The sequence below is a fragment of the Arvicanthis niloticus genome, chromosome 2 (genome assembly GCF_011762505.2).
Source record: "Arvicanthis niloticus isolate mArvNil1 chromosome 2, mArvNil1.pat.X, whole genome shotgun sequence".
Classification (NCBI taxonomy): Eukaryota; Metazoa; Chordata; class Mammalia; order Rodentia; family Muridae; genus Arvicanthis; species Arvicanthis niloticus.
Window position 1 is genome coordinate 35,610,343 of NC_047659.1, and position 23,892 is coordinate 35,634,234.

Genomic DNA, 23,892 nt, shown 5'->3' on the forward strand with positions numbered 1-23,892 from the left:
TAGAAGTATAAACGCTCCTCTGCTTTTAAGAAAATGCATCTCTGGTCACGTATAAAGTAATCAAGTGGGAAAATTAATTGAGTTGGGGCAACTTAGCTCTAGGCACAGGGGGAATAAAGCCACCATGAGTCGGATGATGGTGGTGGCCTTGCTCTTGTTGATTTGAAGGCGCTTATCTGGTGTCCAATCCCAAGCTGACTGCTGATGGACTGTAGAACAACATACCAGTCTACCTGCCACTTGGAATCCGTAGGGGAAAGAAGGAAAATTCTAGTTCAGTTAAAAAAAAAAATCAGGAGACTTTTCAAATATGAAAAATGCCATGTTGCCAGAAGTAAAGCTTAGGAGTAGCTAGGATTGAAGACAGAAACAAGGGAGCCAGTATCAGATAATTTCTCACCCTGAACCCTCTTTCTTTGGTTGTGATTTCTACTGAAGTTTCCGTAGCAGGCTGCTTAGTTTTTTGTGGAGATAAAGATCTGCCTTCCTGTCTATAAGATGCATCCACAGTGTCAACTGCAGGCTGGAACAATATTCAAGGGGACACCGATACAGCAGAAAAATTCAAATAAAAATCACTGTATAACAAATATTCTCATAGTGTTTACATTGCATTAGGTATGTATGCTAATACATACAGAGTTGACAGTAGACAGTGAGCATAGGTTATATGCACTACACAAGCCATTCATCACAAGGAACCTGAGCATCTGCCTGCCTTGGTAACCACAGAGGGAACCAAGAATCAATTTCCTTCTCCCCCACCCCACCCATGGATAATGAAGGGCAACTGTCCATCTGGTTATACTTACAGCCTCTGGTGTGATTGGGTATTGCTTTGCATAAGCCTTGCCTTGCATTTTACTTGACTGCACTGCAGTTATTCTTTGATGAAGAAAGTAGCTGATTGAAAAATGAAGCTGTCCCTAAGAGTTCTGTTTTGTGAAGTAAGGAACCTGAAAGGCTTTGACAGAAAGAGAATTGCAGCAGTCATGTTACGAATCACATGCCGCTGAATTGTCAGCAGGGGGTGGTTTCAGGTAATAATAACATTTTCCCCATCAATGGCCAGTGAGCTGATATGCCGCCACTAGCTGGCATATAGTGGCTCCTGGGTAGTCACGCTGGCACCCTAGGTTGCATGTGATGGCTTCATTAGCAGGAACTGTTAAAGCCTTTCCAACCCTGCTATGCCTCAACTCACTCTTCTGTCTTCCTCATTTCTCTTGTTCCTTGGTCAGGACAGACCAGCCAAGAGTTAGCTCTCTGGTCTTGTCTATCATTGTCTTCCAGTGTTTCTCCCTAAGAAAATGTTCAGCTAATGTCTTTTGCATGGGAAACAGAAACAGGCAGTGGTGGCCATTATAGAACAAAGATAAATATGGCCATGTTCAGTTAGTTCTTCCCCAACTACCCCTAAGGCAATCTGGCCAAACCTAACTGGCACACGGATACCCAACCATTGCCTGAAAACACTTCATAAACAAGTAAGTCTGACAGCGAAGTTAAGTTCTCTTCCTAATCACCTATGCGTATACATGCAAAGTTCCTCGGTGGGATCTTGTGTTTATGTAAACAAAGGTCATAGTGAGAAGAATCAGCAGATTCTGAATTATCTAGTTTCCCCCCCCCCCATACCATATCCACCCTCCTTAAAGGAGACCTAGCCTAGGTCCAAATAGAGGAGCACCACACAAGATAAAGTCCTTAGAGGCTGTGCTTATACTGAGTGAGAAAGACCAAGGGGGAAAGTCTTTGGGGAAGGGGTCTGAGAAACCAAATTAATGAGGTCTAGAAATCAAGGCCAAGCGAGAGAGGAGAACAGGCAGAGGCCGAGCAGAACACAGGGTGAGGACAGCACACAGCGTCAGTCTTTATTACTGAACACATCTCTAGCCTCGGGATGGCCAGGGAAGGCAGCCCTTGAGCATGCAGTCAATGTCCTTTTTTTTTTTTTTTTTTTTTTTTTTTTTTTGAGTCTTTGGCTATCCTTTGCTTCCTCCTCTCCTCCCACAGACACAAAGGCTCTCTACCTTCCTCCTATGCTTACAGTCAGAGAAGGACTGCTCAGTCATGCTCCAGGCCGGCTCCTTGGATTACAGCATTTGGAGCAGTAGTGTTTGGTCTTGTCTGGCCCAGTGCTCTTCTTCATCAGAACACTTGTATTCAGAGACCCACCATACTCCCCTAGACAAAGGCAGACTGTGCCAGCCCCTTCTCTCCACAGGCCCACAAGTGTCCAGAGCTGATGATTTGGTGAAGCCTTATGAGCAGCTTGTCACAAACCCAACAGGAGTGTGGGGCTCTGAGAGACTGTGAGGCAAAGAGAGCCAGCTGCGCCCCCTCTCCACCTCCTTCCTTCTTTCTTCAAAAAGCAAGTTGATGTGAAAACACCACTAGTGTAGATGACATCTCAGACGTGATCCCATTTCTGTACAGATCATAAAGAGTTATGGCAATAAGTTAACACATCATTTATTCCTTTCTCCTGTATCTAAAGAGAAGCGTCAGTAACTTACAGTCTTCAAACACATAGCAATAAAACTCATCAAAGAAAAGTTAAAATGTGTAAACTTTAAATAAGAAAAACGAAGCAAATATAGCAACCCTTCATGCTGTTGGTGCCTATAGAAAAATATACTACACAATGCTCAAGATTGTTGAAGCTGAGCTTCCTGCTAATGGAGTGAAAATATGCCAGTCTTTTGAGAAAATGAAATTTTGTCTAATTCATAAATTCTAGAGGCCGGTTGGGTTGCTATAAGCTAGGGCTTGTGTGTTTGTTCCTGTCTTAAAGATGCAGGATCTCTGATAAATTTTGCTTGAACTTTCTCTTTCCAGGGGTTCTCTGGAATTTATCCTCTTGTGATGCTGTAAAGATGACAATCATCCGAGATGCTCTCTCAACCTTAACCAACACTGTGATAGTTCCACATTCTGGTTGGAATAACTCTTCCTTTGATGATGATCATAAAATTAAATTTCAGACCTCACTGGTTCTGCGGAACACGACAGGTTGCCTGAGGTAAGTGCTTCCTTCCCAGTTAAGTACGTAATTAAAGAATGTGTCATAAGTAGAAGGCGCTATCTGGCTAGCATCCTCCCTTCCCCCCCACCACCACTTGAAAGTGGGTACAGACTTTGTTACTGTGTGAGGAGGCACTGTGGCCCCAAGACAACTGTCTTCCATGTTTGCATATAATTCCTGTAATTTATTCAGAAAGGCCCATTGAGCCTGAGGGCTCTTGTGGCAGTTCTAACAGTTTCTCCTGTAATAGCGGTTTGTTTTTCTGATTATCACATACTTTTTTTTTTTAAAGATGTATTTATTTATTTTATGCATATGAGTACACCATTGCTCTCTTCAGACACACCAGAAGAGGGCATCAGATCCCATTACAGATGGTTGTGAGCCACCATGTGATTCTGGGAATTGAACTCAGGACCTTTGGAAGAGCAGTCAGTGCTCTTAACCACTGAGCCATCTCTCCAGCCCCGATTACCACATACTTACTGTGGATCTAGTGTGGCCTAATTTTTGTTTCAGTTCAGGTTATGGTCACTGAAGTTCAGGATGTGAAGAGTCCTATAATTTCAACAACTGTTGCTTTTGAGTTCTATAAATAAGTTAGCCCAATGCAAGTCCCTTAGTTATTACCTTTAACATAGAGAATCTGTGGTTTTCTTTATAAGTTTGTGGAACAGTTCCTTATTTGCTTACCGGTGTTACAGGATATTTGATCATACTATGTGTATTATCTCAAAAAAAAAAAAAAAAAACTTTGTAGTTGTGGTGTTTGGGTATGGCTTAGACTTAGCACACACCTTAATCCCAAACAATGAAGGTAAAGTTAGTTTGCAGAAGGAAGCAGCCATGATTGAAAGTGATATCTAATTGAGTAACAGACAAAGTGATGAATCAGAGAAAGATTTGACAGAATAGGACTTGCCCAACTCTCATATGAAGAAGAAAGAGAAGCTATTTAAGAGAGAGAGAGAAAGAGGAGAGGAGGCAGTTTTATTGGGAGAATTTTGCAGAGACAGGTTAGAGAGAGAATGAGCTAGACACAGGTAAAGACAGGAGTCGGATTAGAACAGATTGTTAGAGTTAGCTTGAGGGCAAGCAGAGCAATTCAGGAGAGGCCAAGAGAGAAGCCAGAGTGAATCAGCATAGAAAGGAGTTTTGAACCGGACTGGCTGAGTTGAACCAACCATTCAGAGATCAGAAAGACCAAGAATGGGTGAGCCTATTCAGCAGTAAGTCTCAGAGACTGAAAACATTCAAGGCCTAGATTGGATTGTACAAAGGCTAGAAGCTTCCAGGAGTAGGACTAGGATAGCAGACTGAGGCAGTAAGCCTCAGAGACAACAATTACTTCAGGACACTAAAAGTTACTTTTACATACCCACTTACATCTGACCCTGTTCCCCAGCCTCTTATCGCTCGAGGCACATGAAACAGGAGCTTTGGCAGAATGACAGGGTGACGGGCAAAGCCCGGCTCCCCACTTCCACCATGAGTTTTTTCTGCAGGATAGAGGTGTCAGTGCTGTGATGCACAGGACCCTGAGTTCAAGTCCTAGCCCTGAACAGAGAAAATAAAAACAAGACATCTGAACACCTCTGGGACAGAGAGCCTGAGCTGCAGCTCCCAAGCCCTCTGCACAGTGACTCAGAGCTCTTGTTTGGGAACGGGTGGGAACGAAGAGCCAAGAAAGCAGCAGGTCCTTCCACTCAGGTGGCCTGTAGTCAGCAGGAAGCAGCACCCGTCCTCCACCCTGGAGCCAGAGAAGTGTGATCTGCCCCCCTCAGCTACTCAATTAGGCAGTGAGTACCCAGACCAGGGTACAACCCTGGCTCTCATGTGACCCTGCTATAATCCTTGATAAATGTCACTTTTGTAAAACCAGGGTGAAGTAAGCTGAACTGGGCTTCAGGTGTGAGGAAGATCCAAATAGGGAACGGGAAGATGGAGGTAGATACCATAAAAGATACTGATGATGTAAGAGTTACTGGTGAATCCATGGTGATCAATCAAAGTCGATGTATTAGGGTTGTCTAGAGGAACAGAACTTAGAGAATGAAGTAAATATATATGATCTATAATATATTTATGGGATCTATATTATTATATATAAATATATACTCATATATATGTGGGATTTATCAGAATTTACTATAATTTATAGAACTTACAGAATCCAGTAGTTGTTGAGTAGTTGTTGAGTCATGAGGCCGGATGCCTCAGATGTCTTGAGTGTAGCTAGAATTCCAAAGAGGTAAGCTCTAATGCCAGCAAAGGGTTGCTAGCAAGAGTGAAAACAAGCAGGCAAAGACAGACAGCCTCCTTCTTCCAAGTCCGTCATATAGGCTGCCAGCAGGTGTGGCCTAGATTAGAGGTGAGTCTTCCCACCTCAAAGATCCAGATTAAAAGTGGGTCTTTCCACTTCAAATGATTTAATCAAGACAAAAAATCCCGCACAGCTGTGCCCAGCGATTTGGCTTTTAGTAATTCCAGATGTAGTCAACCAAGAATTACCATCACAGCCTGTATATGAACCACCACAGAAACTACTTATCTGAAGGTTAGAGTTCAGGAGCACAAGTGACCAGTCATGTTAAAGGACTGGGCTAGCTCAGTGAACAAAGGGTAGAGTAGCCACGGGTGGTATATCCACGTCACCTTTCAATGGCTGCCCTCTGCTGCCATTCTCAGGGGTCATTAAGGTTAGACCTCATGGCTGAAGGGTAAGTTCGTCTCCCATGGATTTCTGTCCATCCAGGAACCTCAGCTCTGCCGGGGAGGAAGCACGCAAACAGATGCGGTCCTGTGAGGGGCTGGTGGACTCGTTGTTGTATGTGATCCACACGTGTGTGAACACTTCTGATTACGACAGCAAGGTCAGTGCCTTCCCTGCACCTAGGCTCCTGGCAGCGGAGACAGCAGCTGCCTACCTACTCATGTGCCATCTGGTCCCTGAAATTCTGCAGCCTGGGGCTGCTCACCACATCATAGGATGAGGCTGTCTAAACATTACAGGTTGGGAATGATGTAGCAACTTAACAGGCCTGGGACTGTGGAAACACGGTGACCTATGGTGAAGGACTTAACACAGGTCCAGGATTTCTGTGGTTTCCAGGTGACAGCCCTGTGCTCTCTTCCTGCTCTTAGCCACAGACACATCCCAGCCCCACTCCAGCTTCTCCGTGCCCTCCTGTCTCCTCTTGTGACACTCTAGCAAATTCTGCCCTGGGGGCTGGGAAAAACAGGAAGACCAAGCTAGGGGAGTGTCAGGAGTCCCAAGGTGTGTGTCTATGTGGTGCTGGGCTGGGCCGGGCTGGGCTAGGAGAAGCCATTGATAGATAGATCTTGGGTCACAAAGATGAGTCTGAGAGGGAAAAGAATAACAAGTCACCGGCTCTGGGGGGGGTGGGAGTGCTCCAAAGAAACAGCCAAGTTTGTAGTTGAACCTCATTAAACAAGAAGACCTGCAGATGACATTGAGAGAAACAAGCAAGTTGGGAAGGAGGACTTGCCAGGTGGGGCAACTCTAACTGTGACTTTAGACATCTGAGTTGGAATGACAGTTGGCTCCCAATTAAAGATTTAAAGTACAGAAAAACAGGTGCAAAAGACAAAATGTCAACAGAAAGATTAGCGCATTCCTCAGAGATGGGAGACAGGAAATAGAGGGGCAGCAGAGGTAAGACCTGGATAGGGCTGCTTCCCGGAAGGGAGGAGGAAGTGTTGGGATGGGTACGGGAGCCGAGTGGGGCGTTGAACATGGCCGATAGGTCACAGCACAGTCCACACTTCACAGCAACACCCTGGCCCACAAGATTGAGAGTCCTACTTCTCCCCTTAGACGGCCATATTCTAAGTCAGCAGTATTTCCTTCACGTTCTCCATTTATTTCCTGTCGGTGTTGCAGTGCCAAGCCGTTTTGTGTAATGTTTTTAATTACACACTGTGTTGGGTTCCAGACAGTGGAGAACTGCGTATGTACCCTGAGGAACCTGTCATACCGGCTGGAGCTGGAAGTCCCTCAGGCCCGGCTGCTCGGACTGAATGAACTAGATGACTTACTAGGAAAAGAGTCTCCCAGCAAAGACTCGGAGCCAAGCTGCTGGGGGAAGAAGAAGAAGAAGAAAAAGAGAACTCCACAGGAGGATCAAGTTAGCATTTCCTTTTCTCTACCGTTTTACTTGTTGGAGCGTGAGAAGCCATGACTGGCAGAAAAGACTGTCACTGTTTAGCTAAAACCCAGTTCAGCAAAGTGTATGCCTAGCAGCCAGAGGGCTTGCCCATTTCCTTTCCACTGAGCCTGTGCCGTTTGTCTTTCAGTGGGATGGAGTCGGGCCTATCCCTGGATTGTCCAAGTCCCCCAAAGGAGTTGAGATGCTCTGGCACCCGTCAGTGGTAAAACCGTATCTGACTCTTCTAGCAGAAAGTTCCAACCCAGCCACCTTGGAAGGCTCTGCCGGATCTCTCCAGAACCTCTCTGCTGGCAACTGGAAGGTGGGATGTTTCCTCCTTGTACATAGCTGTTCCTGTCTTTATGGTCAGATCTGCCATGGTGGTAGAAGGGACACACTTCTTTATATAAATGAGTTTGTTCATAAAAGGTAGTTACACAGTCTGAGGAGGAGACAAGATGTCACTTGGAGCACCCTAAAATGAATATGACAGAGTCCCTTCCCTGAGAATCTGAGGTTGATGAGCAAATATTACAGTATCCACTGGGTCTGTGCTGTGTGATCCTGAAAACCGACTTCCAGGGTGGCCTGGCAGGGAAATAGGGGAGGAAGGAGTTGAGGCCTCCTGTGGGATGCACCAAGCTAAGCCAGCAGGGTCTGAGGCTGGGGTGGAGAGGAGCTGATGGACAGATAAGACGGACATTAAGGAACAGGTCTTCTGGGAGGCAAGGACACTGGGTTCGGCAGGCTGCTCTGAGGCAAACAGACAGGACCAGGCAGAGCAGCCACTTAGGAGCTAGCCACCACATCCAAAACTGGATGCTCAGCTTCAGGAATGAGGCCTGACCCCCCCCCCAGACATGGGAGCACTGAGGTGTTCAGATAAGTAACAGAGATAAGCCAGTGCGGTCACTGTTGGGTCACTTCTGTGGCTTTACGGGGAGTGAAAATAAGAAAAATTAAGAGTCGTGGCTTCCCAGAAGGATCCAGTGCCACATCATAGTGAGAGAAGATGGGGACCTGATTCCAAAAGTTGAGGTCAGGCAGTGCTCACAGGAGTACCCCAACTTTTCTCAGGCTCCTCCAAAGCATAGGAAGTGTGTCTTTTTATACATGTGCAACCTTGTGAACATGAAAATGGCTTCTTACTGTTTCCACAATCAGAAACAAAGTTTCCTAAAAGTATTTAGATGCCATCTTTCATTTTCCCAGACAGTCCTTGTGTGATCATTCCAGTCACCAGAAACTTTCTGACCAATGCACAGTGAAGGGTGATCAGAACTCCTGTTTTGCCTCCTCATCCCACTCCCCCAAAATAAGGCTCTTTGGGACTCGATTCTCCATGACTGAAATCTGTTAGGAGACCCCAGCGTGCGTATTTCATTCAGGTGACCGGCAGAGAGTCTGGTGTTACCTAAGTCCATGTGGTTATTCATTCACTGTTTCTAAAGTGCTAATAGCCCCGCGCTGAGGCTGGCTAGATTCTCAAGAACCCCAGCTCCTCGAGCCCATGTGGAGGATCCCTGACCTCAGCAACTGCCTCTGGGGGATGAAGTGAATATTGTCCACAGGTAGTTGAGAGCACTGAGTGAAATAGCTAACGACAAAGACTGAAGACAGCTCCTGGCATAAGGATTTGTTTTATAGCCAAAGAATCACCTGACGATTAAAACTGTAATAATTAAGACACACACGATTGAATTTTGTAGAATTAAATTCTGGGGTCAGGAAGCTTATGTAAAATACAAACATTGTATTTAAGTCATTCTCAGTATCATAAACAGTCACTCAAATTCTCAGACCCTCGGGGCTGAAGACATGGCTTACCACTTAAGAAAGCTTGCTGTCCTTGAGGAGGACAGGAGTCTGGTTTCCTACAACACATCAGGCAGCCCCCAGCTACTTTAAACTGCTGTCTAGGGGCTCTGATGCCGTCTGGCCACTTTGGGTGCTCACATGTACATACACAGATACACATAATTAAGTATGTGGTTATATATATATTTGTGTGTGTGTGTGTGTGTGTAATATAGATAACCACATATGTAAGAAATATAATGTTTGTGTATATATTAATATACACACACAATAGAGGGGCAGCTGTGTGGGAAAGGCTTGCTGGGCTGGCCTGGTAGTCTCCAAGGTAAATAGGAAACCATGAGTCCTGCAGTTTCAGGAAGCTGATCACACTACCCCAGTGCTTTCTGCAGTAGTGAGCCTTGTACTCTATTTCCTCCCTGCATTTGATTTGGAAGTTAAAAGCTATCATTTCATACAATGAATGTTAATTGTATCTTTAAAGGGCATTTTTGCTGCTTACGTATGTTACTAACATAATCTTCCATTAGAATTCAAGAAACTGGACGGTCAGTCACATATTTTAATATTAACAGTAATCTCAGAGAGCTAATGGATCTCTACCCTCATGAGCTAATGGATCTCTGTCCTCATGAGCTAATGGATCTCTGTCCTCATGCTTTGTCCACAGTAGAAAAATATCAGATGTTACTTGAGTAACTTCTTTGAATTATCCTGCTTTATTCTATAACATTACTTTGTTTTTGTTTCTTCAGTAATAACTCAGTGCTGCTTTCCAGTTCACATGGTGCACAGAGTAGAGCCAGCTAATGTTGGCTGAGAATGTATTTTGCATCCAAGCATGCTTTTGCTGTGGGTATGAATTATTGTGCCTTGTGTCTGTGGAGAATTCCCTTCCTTCCAAGTAAAGGAATTTTTTCAGCATTTTTTTTTTTTTTGACAGGTTACCAAACTCTCAGTATCATTGCTGTGTGTGCTAAAAAATAAGTAACCCAGTAGAGCCAGGCTTCCCTCTAATGTATGCGAGAGTTTGTCTCTGCCATCCTCCTCCTAGCCTCTGGACCCAGTGTGGGACCAACTGGGAAGAAAACACAGGCTTCTTCCTTAATCATGTTTATACATCTGAGAGGAAGAGTAATCGCTCCCTTCTGTGTCCTGCACAGAAATCTGACAGATGGTGGTTTGAGGTCTTCAGGCTTTGAGGGATTTCTTTTTAAATCAGCCATCCCAGCCTATCTGTCTCCCAAACGGTGGCACCACTGATTTAATCTCCACTGGACAAAAACCATTTCATTTATTAGTTTATCTATACAGATTGCAGCAGCACATGAGAGTGAAACTGCCTTTTATTCACTAAGGCGTCTTTCTTTGCTCTCCAGTTTGCAGCGTACATCCGGGCAGCCGTCCGGAAGGAGAAAGGTCTTCCTATCCTTGTTGAGCTGCTAAGGATGGATAATGACAGAGTCGTCTCTTCGGTGGCCACTGCCTTGAGGAACATGGCACTGGATGTTCGCAACAAGGAGCTCATAGGTGTGTACTGGTGACAGAGTAAAGCTGCAAGAGAAGCAGCTGTGACGGCTACAAAACTCTTGATTTATTAATGCATGCCATTTAGATGTGTCTGCAGCCGAGCCTGCTCCTCGTCTCTTTGTATATTTGGATTGCCTGCTTTTCGACTAGTCTTCTTCAATAATAGGCAGGCTCAGTAATTAAACATTGACCTGAGAAGGTACATTTCCAGAAAAGCCAGAGATCTCCTGTGATTTCAGGTATACATCACGGCACTGCTAGATGATAGATTTGGTGTCTCCATTCCCTAAGAGAAGTTATATCCTGAGCAGCAAGAACAAGAAAAAATTTTAATTTCCTTTTCCAGTATTTGTGCTCATATCGGCTAATTCACCAATACTGTCATCTTCTAAGTAACAAAAAGAAACCGTATGAACACTGTGCAGTTTCCCTCCCAGGTCTGTGTGAATACTCACCCCAGTGACAAAGCACTGTTGTTTATTTCCATCACAAGACAGGGTCAGGGTGTGGGAGAGGTGAGGACCAGGCCACCTGCACACAATGTTTTGGGCCTTTGCCTCTGTGTCACAGAGAGTGAGTACATCAGCACATACATAGAGTGAGACTCCCTGTGCCTGGCACACCATGCAGCTCACTGGTCTCCAGGCGGACACCCAGTTGGAAGGGAACAGGAAGAAGAGAGGCGCTCCATGGGCTGGAAGCTCTATCCTGAACCTGCTGCTCACTGAGCTCCTAACCCAGAGTGTTCTGTGTAGCCTACTGCTCAGTTCCTGCTTCTGGGTGGAAATCAGCGCTCCCTCCAGGTTCCGAAAGGAAGTTGGCAGTGCCATCAGGGTCACTGTTAGAGGAAGTAAGAAGAAATGAGGACAGTACCCTATATCTGCTAATGCTCCGTGCCAGCCCCATGGCTGGTGACATGGGGACACATGATTTTTTATAGATTTGTGTGAATTTAGACCCAACTTATATTAAAATACAATTATACATATATAATACAATTATATTAAAACATAACTAAATAATAGTGGGAGGGAGTAAGAGAAAATATTAGAATGAGAGTATTATGTAGCTTTAAAATTAGCTGTGATCCTGGCCTGGTGGAACAAGCCAATAATCACAACTACTTAGGCTGAAGCAGAAAGATGATGAGTTCAAAGCCAGCCTGCCCTACAGAGTAGATTCAAGTCAATCTGCAGGAGTGAGACCCATCTCAATTTAAAAGGAGGGCTGCAGGTTAGCTTCATGGTGGACTGCTTGTGTAGCACTCACCAGGCCCTCAGGTCTAGCCTAGTCCCACCACTAAAGGAGAAACTAAACATTAAATGGAATAACATGACTCGAAGACAAGGCCGTTGCACCTTGGCTGGCAGAGATGCTACTTTCAGTTATGATTGTCTAGATGAATGCTTCCTTTCCTCTGGGGCAGATGAGCCCCAAGAACGGGAGTCTCACTGAGCCTCTCTATGGCTCAGTCTGATTGAGGCTTAGAAGTTATAACAGTACTCTGAAGTTCTTATGAAAAGATGTATACTCAGAATGTTTCTACTGCTAAAAACCATGACTAGTCACATTCATCGTGCATTCTGATTGTTTGTGAGCGTTCAGAGTCACCAGCACTGCTCTCTCACCGTGCTCAGGAGCCACCTTTATCTGGTAGGCTTCCAGCACCACCTCTGCTCTAACCAAGCTTTGCCTGTGATAGACAGGGCTACCGCTGCATAGAAACCCTGCTTTGATGGAAACCCTGGTTAGCGTGGCCTAAGAAAATATTTACTTTGGCCTTAATTTCTTTTGTGTGCAGTGCATTTATCCCACATTGTCACTTGGTAATTGAAATGGAAAAAGCTAGAGATACCCTGTCTGGAGAGGAGGAAGGGAAGTTGGGTGCTGGTAAAGAATGGCTTTCCTTGCTCAGCTGCCTTAGCCGGCTCCTCCGAGACCCATTGTTATTGCTGCTCCCTCTAGGAGATAATGGACCTGCAATTTCAGTGCATTTTTTTTTTCCTTGTGTCTTTTAAGGAAACTATGGTTAACTGCTGATAGCAGATCAGCCACCTAACCCTCAGCTTTGTTCAAGTCAGGGACTGTTCTCAGGTGACTCGACAGACTAGACGCAGAAAGATTTAATGAAAAGTAGTTTTGGCAACCTTAGTTGGTCCAGATTCAAAGATAAGTTTTCTGAAAAGCTTTGAGTAGAAATTGCATTTTGATACACTGGAATTAAGAAGGACATCTCTGTCCTAATATACCGATTTAGATTTCTTTTAGCAAGTGACAGTAGTGTTTTATAAAGGAGTCATTTGTTGATAGCAAATCTAACTTTCCCTCAAAGTCACATGTGCGCTTTTCTTCTTTCCTGTGGACTTTGAATATTTTTTCCATGTTCACATCTCTTTTGAAGTTTTGTTTTTGAAAAGCCTTCAAATTCAGAGAATTTTCAACAACAGTAATAAAAAGCTGATGCCTGTGACAAGTTGACCCTAGTCTTGTGCACCCCTCAGGTAAATACGCCATGCGAGACCTGGTCAACAGGCTTCCCGGCGGCAATGGCCCCAGCATCCTGTCCGATGAGACCGTGGCAGCCATATGCTGTGCTCTGCATGAGGTCACCAGCAAAAACATGGAGAATGCCAAAGCTCTGGCCGACTCGGGAGGTATCGAGAAGCTGGTGAACATGACCAAAGGCCGAGGAGACAGGCAAGTGTGAGGCCCTGGGCCCTGGGGTGAGGGCCTCTGCAGGAGCCATGCCTGATGCGAGGGTTTATTTCTGTATTTCTCACATGTTGTCTACGTCAGCTAAGACTTGTAACGGTGCAGGGGTGCTTTTTGTCATATGCTGGTTGTTTCTGTTATCATAGCATGCCTCACTCCTGCACTCTGTCCTCCGAGGTTGCTGTAACAAAATGCTGTGGGCTAGGGAGCTTACGAACAACAGTAGTTTATTTCCCACAATTCTGGCACCTGTGAAATCCAGGATCAAGGCCCAAACAGATTTTGTCTGGTGTAAGTCCCTTTCCGGTCTTAGTGACCTTTGTCCTCACATGGAAGAATCTCTTCCAGGTGACTCTTCTCAAAGGCTGCTCCTCCCAGCACTGTCACTTTGAGAGTTAGGACTTGTACTTAGGAATGTTGGAGACACTCAGATGCCCAGGCTGTAGCCATCTCTAAAGCTACATTTGTTCATGTCTGCTCCTAAAAGAACCAGAAGCGCCAGGGTGACAACAGTCTGGAAGCCATCATTGCCTTCCCACCATGGGCTCTGTTCCAAGCCTATGGCCTATTCTGCAAGAATGTCTTTAAATCCTCACTTTTGAGATTGATTCTGCTGCCGAATGCCCAGCAAGCATGAAAACCAGCACTCCGCATGAGTGTGCTCTGGGCTTGGTCACGTGTCTCCCTTTGCTCTTGGACAACAGTAACAGATGAAGCAGCACGAGTGGGCAGAAAGAATCATAGCAAAATAAAGGTTTTTGTTTGCGGGGCTGTAGCTGGGACTAAATTTGTCTTAGTGTCAGATCAGCGAAATGGAACTGGGAATGGCAGGTGCCTTCCTCAAACCGTAGGTCAGCGTGACCAGCATTGTTCCTCAGCCTTCTTTCTTGCATTTTTAAACTTTCATTAATAACAGATGCATATAGTATGTTTGTTTGTTTGACTATTTTTTTCTCTTTCAAATAAGGCCCCATCCTATAGCCCAGGCTCACTCACTGTGTAGGCTGGTTGTGAAATCATAGCAATCCTCCTGCCTCAGTCTTCTGAATTCTAGAATTATAAGAGTAAACCATCTGCCCTGCCTTTCCTTGTAAGAAAATGAAATAGTTACAATCTCAGGCAGTTAAGGCTTCTTCCAACACACACACGCACACACACACGCACACACACACACACGCACACACACACACGCACACACACGCACACACGCACACACGCACACACACACACACACTCACACGCACGCACACGCGCGCACACGCGCACACACGCACACGCACACACACGCACTCACGCACACACGCGCACACACGCACACACACGCACGCACACACACACGCACGCACACACACTCACACACACGAACGAGATCATATGATCACCTTACGCACTCTTAGAAGTTCACCAAGTAGCCTGCACTTACAGAAAGGTATATGCACTTCATATACGTGTGTGTGTGTGTGTGTGTGTGTGTGTGTGTGTGTGTGTGTGTGGTCTCTTATTTAAAGCAAATGATTTGGGGTGGCTTGGACCAGGCAGGGCTGGAAAGATCAGCAGTTAATAGCAGTCCCTGCTCCTGCAGAGGTCATGGGTCCCAGCACCCACAACAGGCTCAAAACTACCCATAACTCCAATTCCAGGGAATCAGCTCCCTCTGGGCTCTGAGAGCACAAGGCATGCATATGGTGCACATGCATATGTACATATATGCAAAACACTCGTACACATAAGTAAAAACAATCCTTTTTAAAAAGGAAAAGAAAGAAAAAGTCTTGGAGCACATGAGGTTGTGTCTGGTCTCCCTGCACTGCACTTCCTCGTGGTCCTCCCACTGGACTTCTTGCATATGTGTGTGCTGTTCCAGTGCTAGGCATACAGCAGTGAGTGGAGCACACAACAGCGTTCCAGGCCGGGCCACGTGAGGTGTCCAGTGAGTAACAGCAACAGAGCTCACCAGATGGTACTGACAAAATCAGGGAAGGCGACAGTCGGGGAGAGAGGAGATGAGGAAGGGCTCCTTGTGACAGTGGGAAGCAGAAGGAAGAGGGCGGGGTGGGGGCGGGCATAGGGCACAGTGAGCAGAGAGTTCAGCAAGAGGCTACCTGGGGCAAAGAAAAGCAGAATCCAGTGCAAGGAGAAGAAAGGGAGTTTTAGGGAACAGTAGGACCAAGAAGCAGTAGGACCTGGTAGTTGGTAATTGGTCTTTGAATGAAACCAGAGCCGCTGGAGCAGTGATGGGGGAGTAACGTGGTCAGTTCCCCGGTACAAAGATGAGCACAACCTCATCCCACAGGCACACCAAAGACTAGGGTGCAGTGGCTGCAATGACACCAGCAGCATCACTGATGGGGTTGAGAAGCAATTCAACAGGTTTTACCGATGTGAACGACTCCAAAGTGGTTGTCAAAAGAGGCCATACCCAGGCAGGGAAGCTTGCAGGAGGACCGTCGCAAGTTTGCTCTGGACTTGGGTGCTTGGCAATAACTATTAGACATCCAGTGAGTTGGAGTGTGTGTGTGTGTGTGTGTGTGTGTGTGTGTGTGTGTGTGTGTGTGTGTGTATGGTCGGTCAGCAGGAGAGATGCGGTCTGGGTACAGGGCCGACACTTAAGCTAGAAAAATATACCTGGGAGTCAGTAGCATCTGAGTGACTCGTTTATAGGCGTGAAGGTTATCAGGTGTCAGAGAGATCAGGACCCCGAAATAAACCCAGAAAGGAGCCTGTGGTAACTCGGAATCCAAGTGGAAAGAGATGGTGAGAGGCAGGCCAGAGTCAGAGGCCCCTGCTTACTCCGGTAGGATGAGGTTGAGGCCTGACCATTGGATACAGCAAGCATACAGAGGCTGTGAGTTTAAGAGATGGGATGGGAGAAATCAGGTGTGAGTGGCAGCTTTCAGGGGCTTCCTGTGTGCTGCAAAGGTGAGGACACAATCCTTCCAGGATTCTGGTTCTGCCCACAGAATCTGGTAGCCTCCATCCTGCTCCTTTGGCTGCTGCCTTTCAGGCTGAGTCTCTCAGAGTGAGTGGCCATGCTACCTGGCTTCATTAAACTATGTCTCTCCCTAGATCCTCTCTGAAAGTGGTGAAGGCGGCAGCCCAGGTCTTGAATACATTATGGCAGTATCGGGACCTCCGGAGCATTTACAAAAAGGTAACACCCAAGAGTAGCTGTGGCGGGATGAGCACTCCTCATAGCTCATCCCCCTAATATCAGTGACGTGCTGGCTTTCATTTTGAGCTGTTTCTTTTTCAACTCCACAGGATGGGTGGAATCAGAACCATTTTATTACACCTGTGTCCACGCTAGAGCGAGACCGATTCAAATCACACCCTTCTCTGTCCACCACCAACCAACAGATGTCGCCCATCATTCAGTCAGGTCAGTGGGCATGTGTGTGACAAAACATTGTGTACACACACGTACAAACACGTGCGTACGTACACGTACACACACACACACACACACACACACACACGAGGGAGAGGGAGAGGGAGGGAGGGTGCGGCAGGGCGAAGGGTGGCTGAACATGAGGAGATTAAGCATGTCACTTCAGCTCTGCCCATCTTCCTGAGAGCATGCTTTGAGAGTCACACCCTGTTGTAAACAGCCACTTTCTTCCTCCATTTGGAAAGATAAAACAACTTATATTAGCTGCAATGTGTTTAAAACAAAAAAACTCCAGGGCCTGTCCCCACACCTGGATGCTGCTTCACCACACTGGGGAAGGGGCCCTGGCATCTGCATCTGACCAGCTGGACCAGTAACCTGATACAGAGTCCTGGGAGGTGGGGTAATTTAAGATGCACTGGCTGACTAGGAATGTCTCTGCTATCTGCCAACTTTGCATAAGCTTCAAGTCTCTTCCTAAGTAGAGTTATTGCTGCTGCTGTTGTTGCTTTGGGTGGAGTTTTGTTTGGTTTTGGTTTTTCTTTAGTTTTCTTGGTGAAACTTCTTAGGAACAAGCTCCTAGAACATAGCTCATTGGAGCTTTGCAGTGGCACCTCCCAGTTCCCTGCACCCCCACACCCTTACACCACCCAGCCAGCCACCCCCACCTCACTATGTGGCCTTCTGGAAAGTTCCTTGGACGTTACACTGAGACTCTTGGCAACGGTTCCACCCACTCGTTTGTAGAGATCAGCTCAATACTTCACACTATGACTGCCAAGTCAAACAGTCCTGTACATTTAATTCTTACCTGCATGAAACAGGAAAAGCGATGCTTCTTACTTTGATTTGGCTTTAAATCACACGTTCTGACACATATATTATCTGCTGTAGACAGCTGTGCTGTTTCTGACAGTCCTATTGCTCATGTGGACAGATGTGGACAAAAAGACTGATGCCTGCGCCCAGGGGCTCTTGCCACATAATTGGATGTCTGTGTGATGGGAGTTTCCTGTTTGGTTTATTTGGTGATTTCTTTTCTCTTTTTCTCTCTCTTTTTTTTAAACATTATCTACACCTACTGTGTGTAATAGATATATATGTCTTGGTTTAAAATTATGAGCTGTTTCATTCACCAAGAATTCTGCTTGACAAGTCCTTTCATGAAAATATTCAGCATGCTCAAAGACTTAGGAATAGGGATGTCAGGGGAAACAGGAGAGGTAGGTGGCTGCCAAACACAGGCCTTCAGTGCAAGGATAGAACCACTTCAACAAACAGACCAGCTACAATGGATTTGCCTCTGGGACCTCGAGCAGAAGTGCTACCGGCCCCGCCCGGTCCCTACGCAGCCCTCTGTATTCTACTTAGAGGGAAGATGTGTCACTCCTGTCTCCCAGCTGTCAAGGGCTGACCATCGTCTCTCAGCACTGAGGAGAGATGTGCTTATGAGCATGTCCGAGGCTTCATTAGTGTCATCACAAAGAAAAGCTGCTCTCTTCTGTCCCGCCATCTCCCCAAAAGTGAGCTGGAAGTAGCACAGACACAAGGGTGTGCGTGCTCAGCTCAGCCAACAGCACAGGAAAAGAACTGCCTTGCCAGGGCCCTCAGAAGGCTTGGCTGTGCAACAGGGCCAAGGCTGGAGAACCTCTGCCTTCAAGTGAATTGGGTAAAGATATGGACACGGGTTACTATTATTACAAACCAGACTGTTAATGAGAAAAAGAAAAACCTCACATTACCTTCCTGGCCAAATTTTAAAAATAAAAAAAAAAAATTAAATCGTTCAAAAGGGAACCCATGAGTAGATAGCTGGTCGTGGCTAATCGTTATCAGATGTGTGGCCCAGGCCACTGGGTTCACATGATCTCCTGACAATAGATCACCATAAAGAGAAGCATAAATGTTATTTATTGGACGCTTCTAGAGACACAAGACCAGAAATTAAAACGCACTATAAAACCTGCTACCAAACATCTGAACGTAAACAATGGCAGATAGTTTATAAGCAACTAAACTGTAACCACAAAATAGAAATCATCTTGCATGGCTCTTAAGTTACCCCAGTTGGTTTCCAAGGGTGGGTCAACTCCCTGAGTCCCTGCTACCTGCCACCGTCTACCCTGGGCTTCTAGAGCTGGCTGCTTGCTGCAGCGCAGGCGTGGGCTGAGATGTCACCCTTGCTGGGATGGGAATGTAGGGTGTGTTCATGGTCCCCAGGGTCTGGCTGCTCTTTGCCCTCAGCACCTGTAAGAGACAGTTTTACTGTGGCATTGCTGATAAATAGCCTGTGTTTTCCTGGAGCACTTTCCAGATTTGCTGACAATCTGATTTCTCTCTTTTCCCCTCTCCTTCCTTTGCCTCTCCCTTCAGTTGGCAGCACCTCTTCCTCACCAGCACTGTTAGGAATCAGAGAGCCTCGCTCTGAATACGATAGGACCCAGCCACCTATGCAGTATTACAATAGCCAAGGGGACACCACACATAAAGGCCTGTACCCTGGTAAGACGCCAGTTGGGTGTGTGATACGATACCTGAAGGAGTCACCTCTCTGGGTGCTCTGATTGCTTTAAATAAATCAAGCTAATATAGTTAAACGATGACCACAAATTAAAGAGAGGGCTAGATCTGGGGGTCACTCCTGGCTGCCCCAGGTGCCATTCCCTTTGCTCCTCTCCCCCTCCTGCTCTGGCAAGAAGAGTCCCTTGTGCATCAGAAGTGAGGGTCTCATGTGGCTTTGCCTGAACTACGTGTACTCTCCAGCCTGGCTCAGCTCTAAGTCCAGACTGGTTAATAACAGTCTAGTCCATCGGGGGAAAGAGTTTGAGTGGATTGTAGAATGTATCATATGCTTTTCCTCAAGTGTGATTACTTTTAAAAACAAAAATACTATTATAGTGTTAATACTTTGATATCCTGTTCAGAAAGATATGCATAAAAATATTTTAAAGTTGCCAGCCCAAAGATAGTAGGTCCGTTCTGAAAAGATTAGGAATTAAAACTACTCCCAAGGTTCCAAACAAGTCATGAGCTACTGCAACAGAAAAAGTATTTTTTTTCTCAACAAAAAAAAAGGGGGGGGGGGGAGAATACATATTTATTAGAAAGAAGTAAGTGAGAACTGCCAGCAACTTAACTGCTGCAGGGGAGCAGTCTGAGTTGTGCTGTTTTCTTTGAAATTGTGATTTCACAGGGCTATTTACTAATTGACTATTGTTACCATGGCAATTAATAGCTCAGAAAATTGCAGATGCTACATTTCAAATAGCAAGCTCTGGGCAGAAGGAAACACACACACACACACACACACTGAAGTGCAGGCGGCTTCAGGCCTGCAGCAGCTGGCTTCACCATGCAGACCGCCTCTCGAGCATGCACCCTTTATCTCTTAAATTGCTTGGAGTATGCTTTATTTTCGTTGTTTAAAAAAAAAAATAAATAAATAAAGCCTTTGCTAGTTTTAGCAGGAATACAAGGGCGACTGGTGTCTGCTTTAGACTCCTGAGGACACTCGCCGAATTACCAAGTTGTTTTCCATTTACAACATAGTTAGCCATGGCAGACCCAAGACTGTGCCTCTGTGAAGCCCCACTGCTTTGAACATGCCTGTGCCTGCCCTCTCCAGAAGCCAGGGTCTGACTCGCAGCTGCTTGAAGGCACAAGGTTCATTCTAATGCTGCACTTCCCATGTCTCTGACTCACGCTGTGGCTCGGGTCCTGAACGGGTGATGCTCCTCACTCAGCTGAGCACAGGGAACCGTGCTACTGCTCAAAGCCAGCTACAGCAATCCCCGAGCTCGAGATAGGCCCTCTCTAGGAGGGCTCTGCAGTCACAGCCTCTTGCTGCCTGCCACACACACATGGCCTGGTTTTGCTACTAACCCTTGCAGACCCAGGGAGCTTGGGCTGCTGCCCTTCCGCCTGTGCTGGCACTAGGGAAAGGCAGGACCCAAACAACCTGGTGGGCCAGTGTAATAAGCGTTAGTTTTAATTTAATAAAATATTCTCTTACAGGCTCCAGCAAACCTTCACCAATATACATCAGTTCCTATTCCTCACCAGCGAGAGAACACAATAGACGGCTACAGGTGAATGTGTAACATCATTCCTACAGAAAGCTGGTTAAAAGTCTCACAGTAAGGGGGCCTGCGAGCGCTGGGCCTGATGCAGGGCCCGAGGAGTTTCCCCTGAGGATCTTTGCTCCTCAGCCATGCCATGCGCATGGTTTAGATAAATGGTTTCCATCAGTGCTTCTGAGACTGCCTGGCTCTGACAGGGATTCTGAGAGGCCTCTGGTGCATGTTCTTTATCCAATAGTTTTCCTCTCCCGCTCTCCCTCTTTTCTGTTAACCTATAAAGTGTCTTCCATCTTGGATGAGGTGAGGTTGGTGAGCACAGCCCCCACTATGATCTCACTGCTCTCTGTACACTTTGTGCTCCATCACCAAGCCTTTCTCCTCATCCCTGAGTCTGCCGTCCATGTTAATGAGGGCGTTGTGCTCCCAGTCCCCAGACTCTGCTTCCCAGAGGGCCTTGACCTACCAACCGGGACCTTACTGCCACACCATCTCAACCACAAAACTACTAGGGTTTCCCACCCAGAACTGCATGGTGTCCTTCCAAATAAGGATGTTCTGAGACCCCCTCCGCCCACTATACCATAATCTTCTTATTTAGATAGGAGAGAAGACGAGAACACCCCATTACTTATACTTCCTGCTCTAGTTTTTGAGGTGGTTTTGTTTTGTGACTGGGCCTTACAGTTGTTCCTACTGCTCAAAAACTGTTGAGCTAACATGACCCTCCCCTTTCAACCTGGGGAGTAGTCAGGATTACAGGCGTGCACCTCCACACCCAGCTGAGGCTTTAAGTCAAGACAAATCTAACTCTGCCTTTAAAAGACGAGGTAAAGTTAGTTAAGTAGCTTTTTAACCCGAACCACCAGTGGCGTTAGAATGAGTCTGAGTGAGATGCCAGTCCCTATGTGAGAAACGTTGATGTCTCACTTGGAGGTGGGGATGCAGACAGCATACAAACTGTAATAATTTGAAATCAAAGCTGAGACAAAACAGGAGGAGCCAGGACGAGGTGCCCTGTGTCACATGGGATGCTGTGCTTCCTTCAGAGGATCTTAGTGGCACTGGCTGACTCTAGAGTCATTTGCTCACAAGTCTCTGCTGATTTTGTCCTCTTCCTGCCTGGAGATGGCTCATCCTTCAATACCACACTGTACAGCAGAGTTCATCAGACCACATTATCTCTTTTAAAGTTGAGTGGTGGCTTCAAATCTTTATCCAGGAGGTAAATGTTTTAAAAGACAATCCTATAATTATGGTTATCTGGAAAAAAAAAATCTAAAACCAAATCCCCAGCCCTCAAATACGTCTATGATATGCTTAGCTTCCCTGTGCAAAAGCTGCCTCGTCCAACTCTGCTGAGGACCTAAACACTCCTGAGGCCTCAGGACGGGACTAGAGCAAACAAGCAAGCTCGCCTGTAAACATAACTGCAAGTCCACCCCTGCCGTGTGTAAACCTTGTGCACCTGAAACAGCTTCCTCCCTCCGCCCCCCCCTTAGCCCACAAAGTGCTCACAAATAGTGAGGCAGGAAGCCCACATCAGTGTTCTCTAAATGTGTGTTTTTAAAATGTTCTCACTTATTTGCCTTTCCACCTTGCCAGCAGCATCAGCAGCTGTACTATCCGGATGACTCCACCAGGAAGACCTTGGATGCATACAGACTGTACCTGCAGTCTCCTCGCAGCTATGAAGACCCTTATTGTGATGACCGAGTTCACTTCCCAGCTTCTACTGACTACTCAACGCAGTACGGACTAAAATCAACCACAAATTACGTAGACTTTTATTCCACTAAACGACCTTCTTATAGAGCCGAACAGTACCCTGGGTCCCCAGACTCCTGGGTGTAGCATCAAGACGGCTGCCTGCCGAGGAACGCTTTCCTTCTGACTTTGCTCGGATTGAGGGAAAGTCTGTCTTGCTGATGGGTGAACCATGAAAGTGAAACGGAAGGGATGAGCGAAGAGGTTTTGGTTTTTGGTTTTTGGTTTTTTCGAGGAATTTTCAGGGAAGTGAGGAAACCCTTGGGAGAGGACTTTCTACGCTCTGTGTAGGTGTTAGATCTAATACTTGTAGATTCTAGTGGTGAAGGTGTGGGTGACGTGCTGAGAGGCTTGAGAAGTGGGTGAGATGAGATGGGTATGTGTAGGTCAAATCAAATTACAGATGATTTTTTTAATGTGAATAAAGTTATGTTCAGATAGTTTGTACAGAAAAAAAAATAATAAAATGGATGCCCTTCATGTTTTATTGCTATTACTAAATGTCAAGATTGTATGCTATTATGTCTTGTAAAAATTCCTTCTGTTGGTGTAAATATGGAAATGCCACATTGGTTAAGTGCCATCAATTGTAATGCAGTGTGTCATTTGAAAAGAGATTTGAAGAACTGACAGCTTAAAACCCAAACGGGAAGCCCGCCCGCGGAACTGTTAACAGTTGACAACAAACTCTGACGCCCTCTGTTTTCAGTGAGTAGTGAACTCTGGAAGCACAAAGTCCAGCGTGACAGCAGCGCCATGCTCATCCCCTCTTTCACAGGACACTTCACTGCCATTTTCTATGCACATGGAAGAATAATAAATGTGGAAATTTCATCCTGGAGAATGTGTTCTCTTGTATTTCTTCAGGGTGTGACATGGAGACAGATTTAGTAAGTCCCTTGTGAAATGGGCCACACTGGACAATGGAGATGGGGTGGCTCCCTTACATACCTTAGTGTGTGTATTTCTTGGATTGCTTTTTTATTATCAACAGTTTATTAGGTACACTGTACAGTTTCAGCAGCTTTTCCCTTGCTTCAGACATCTCTTTTCACCTAAGGGAAATTACATCTGGCATCCTGACCACTGGCAGCATCCTTTTTGAAAACTCAGTAATTACATGTGACAGTTGGGCATTTGCTTGCTTGGCATCAATGCTATAAACCAAAACTGATTCTAAATAATTATTGTGCTGAGTACATTCTGGATTACTGGCAGCCTTGGGGGATCCCAAAGACATGGTAGGCGTGTCCTGGTGCTATCCTGCAGCATTGTGACTATAGAAAGAAACCCAAGAAACACTGCTTTCCTGAGTGGAAACCAGCCCAAGTGTAGGCAGAATTATGGCTGAAGCCTGCAAATGGTGAGCCTTTCTGAGCTTCAGACTTTCCAAAGGACACCCTG

The 23,892-nt window shown here is 46.0% G+C and overlaps 1 protein-coding gene across 20 annotated transcripts in view; it reads left to right on the forward strand.

Moving 5' to 3' along the window:
- Window positions 1-23,332, forward strand: part of Pkp4 (plakophilin 4) — a 203,984-nt gene extending 180,652 nt beyond the window's left edge. For 11 of the 20 annotated variants that reach the window (XM_076928763.1, XM_076928767.1, XM_076928768.1 and 8 more), the window contains 11 exons: window positions 2,842-3,025; window positions 5,784-5,901; window positions 6,985-7,176; window positions 7,346-7,519; window positions 10,395-10,545; window positions 13,047-13,242; window positions 16,324-16,408; window positions 16,519-16,636; window positions 19,019-19,147; window positions 20,660-20,733; window positions 22,327-23,332. In XM_076928763.1, the coding sequence (XP_076784878.1) occupies window positions 2,842-3,025; window positions 5,784-5,901; window positions 6,985-7,176; window positions 7,346-7,519; window positions 10,395-10,545; window positions 13,047-13,242; window positions 16,324-16,408; window positions 16,519-16,636; window positions 19,019-19,147; window positions 20,660-20,733; window positions 22,327-22,575 (1,670 nt within the window). In that variant the 3' untranslated portion in view covers window positions 22,576-23,332. The remainder of the gene's footprint in view (window positions 1-2,841; window positions 3,026-5,783; window positions 5,902-6,984; window positions 7,177-7,345; window positions 7,520-10,394; window positions 10,546-13,046; window positions 13,243-16,323; window positions 16,409-16,518; window positions 16,637-19,018; window positions 19,148-20,659; window positions 20,734-22,326) is intronic. The other 9 variants (XM_076928766.1, XM_076928769.1, XM_076928770.1 and 6 more) reach the window with 4 other exon arrangements.
- Window positions 23,333-23,892: the final 560 nt, after the last annotated feature.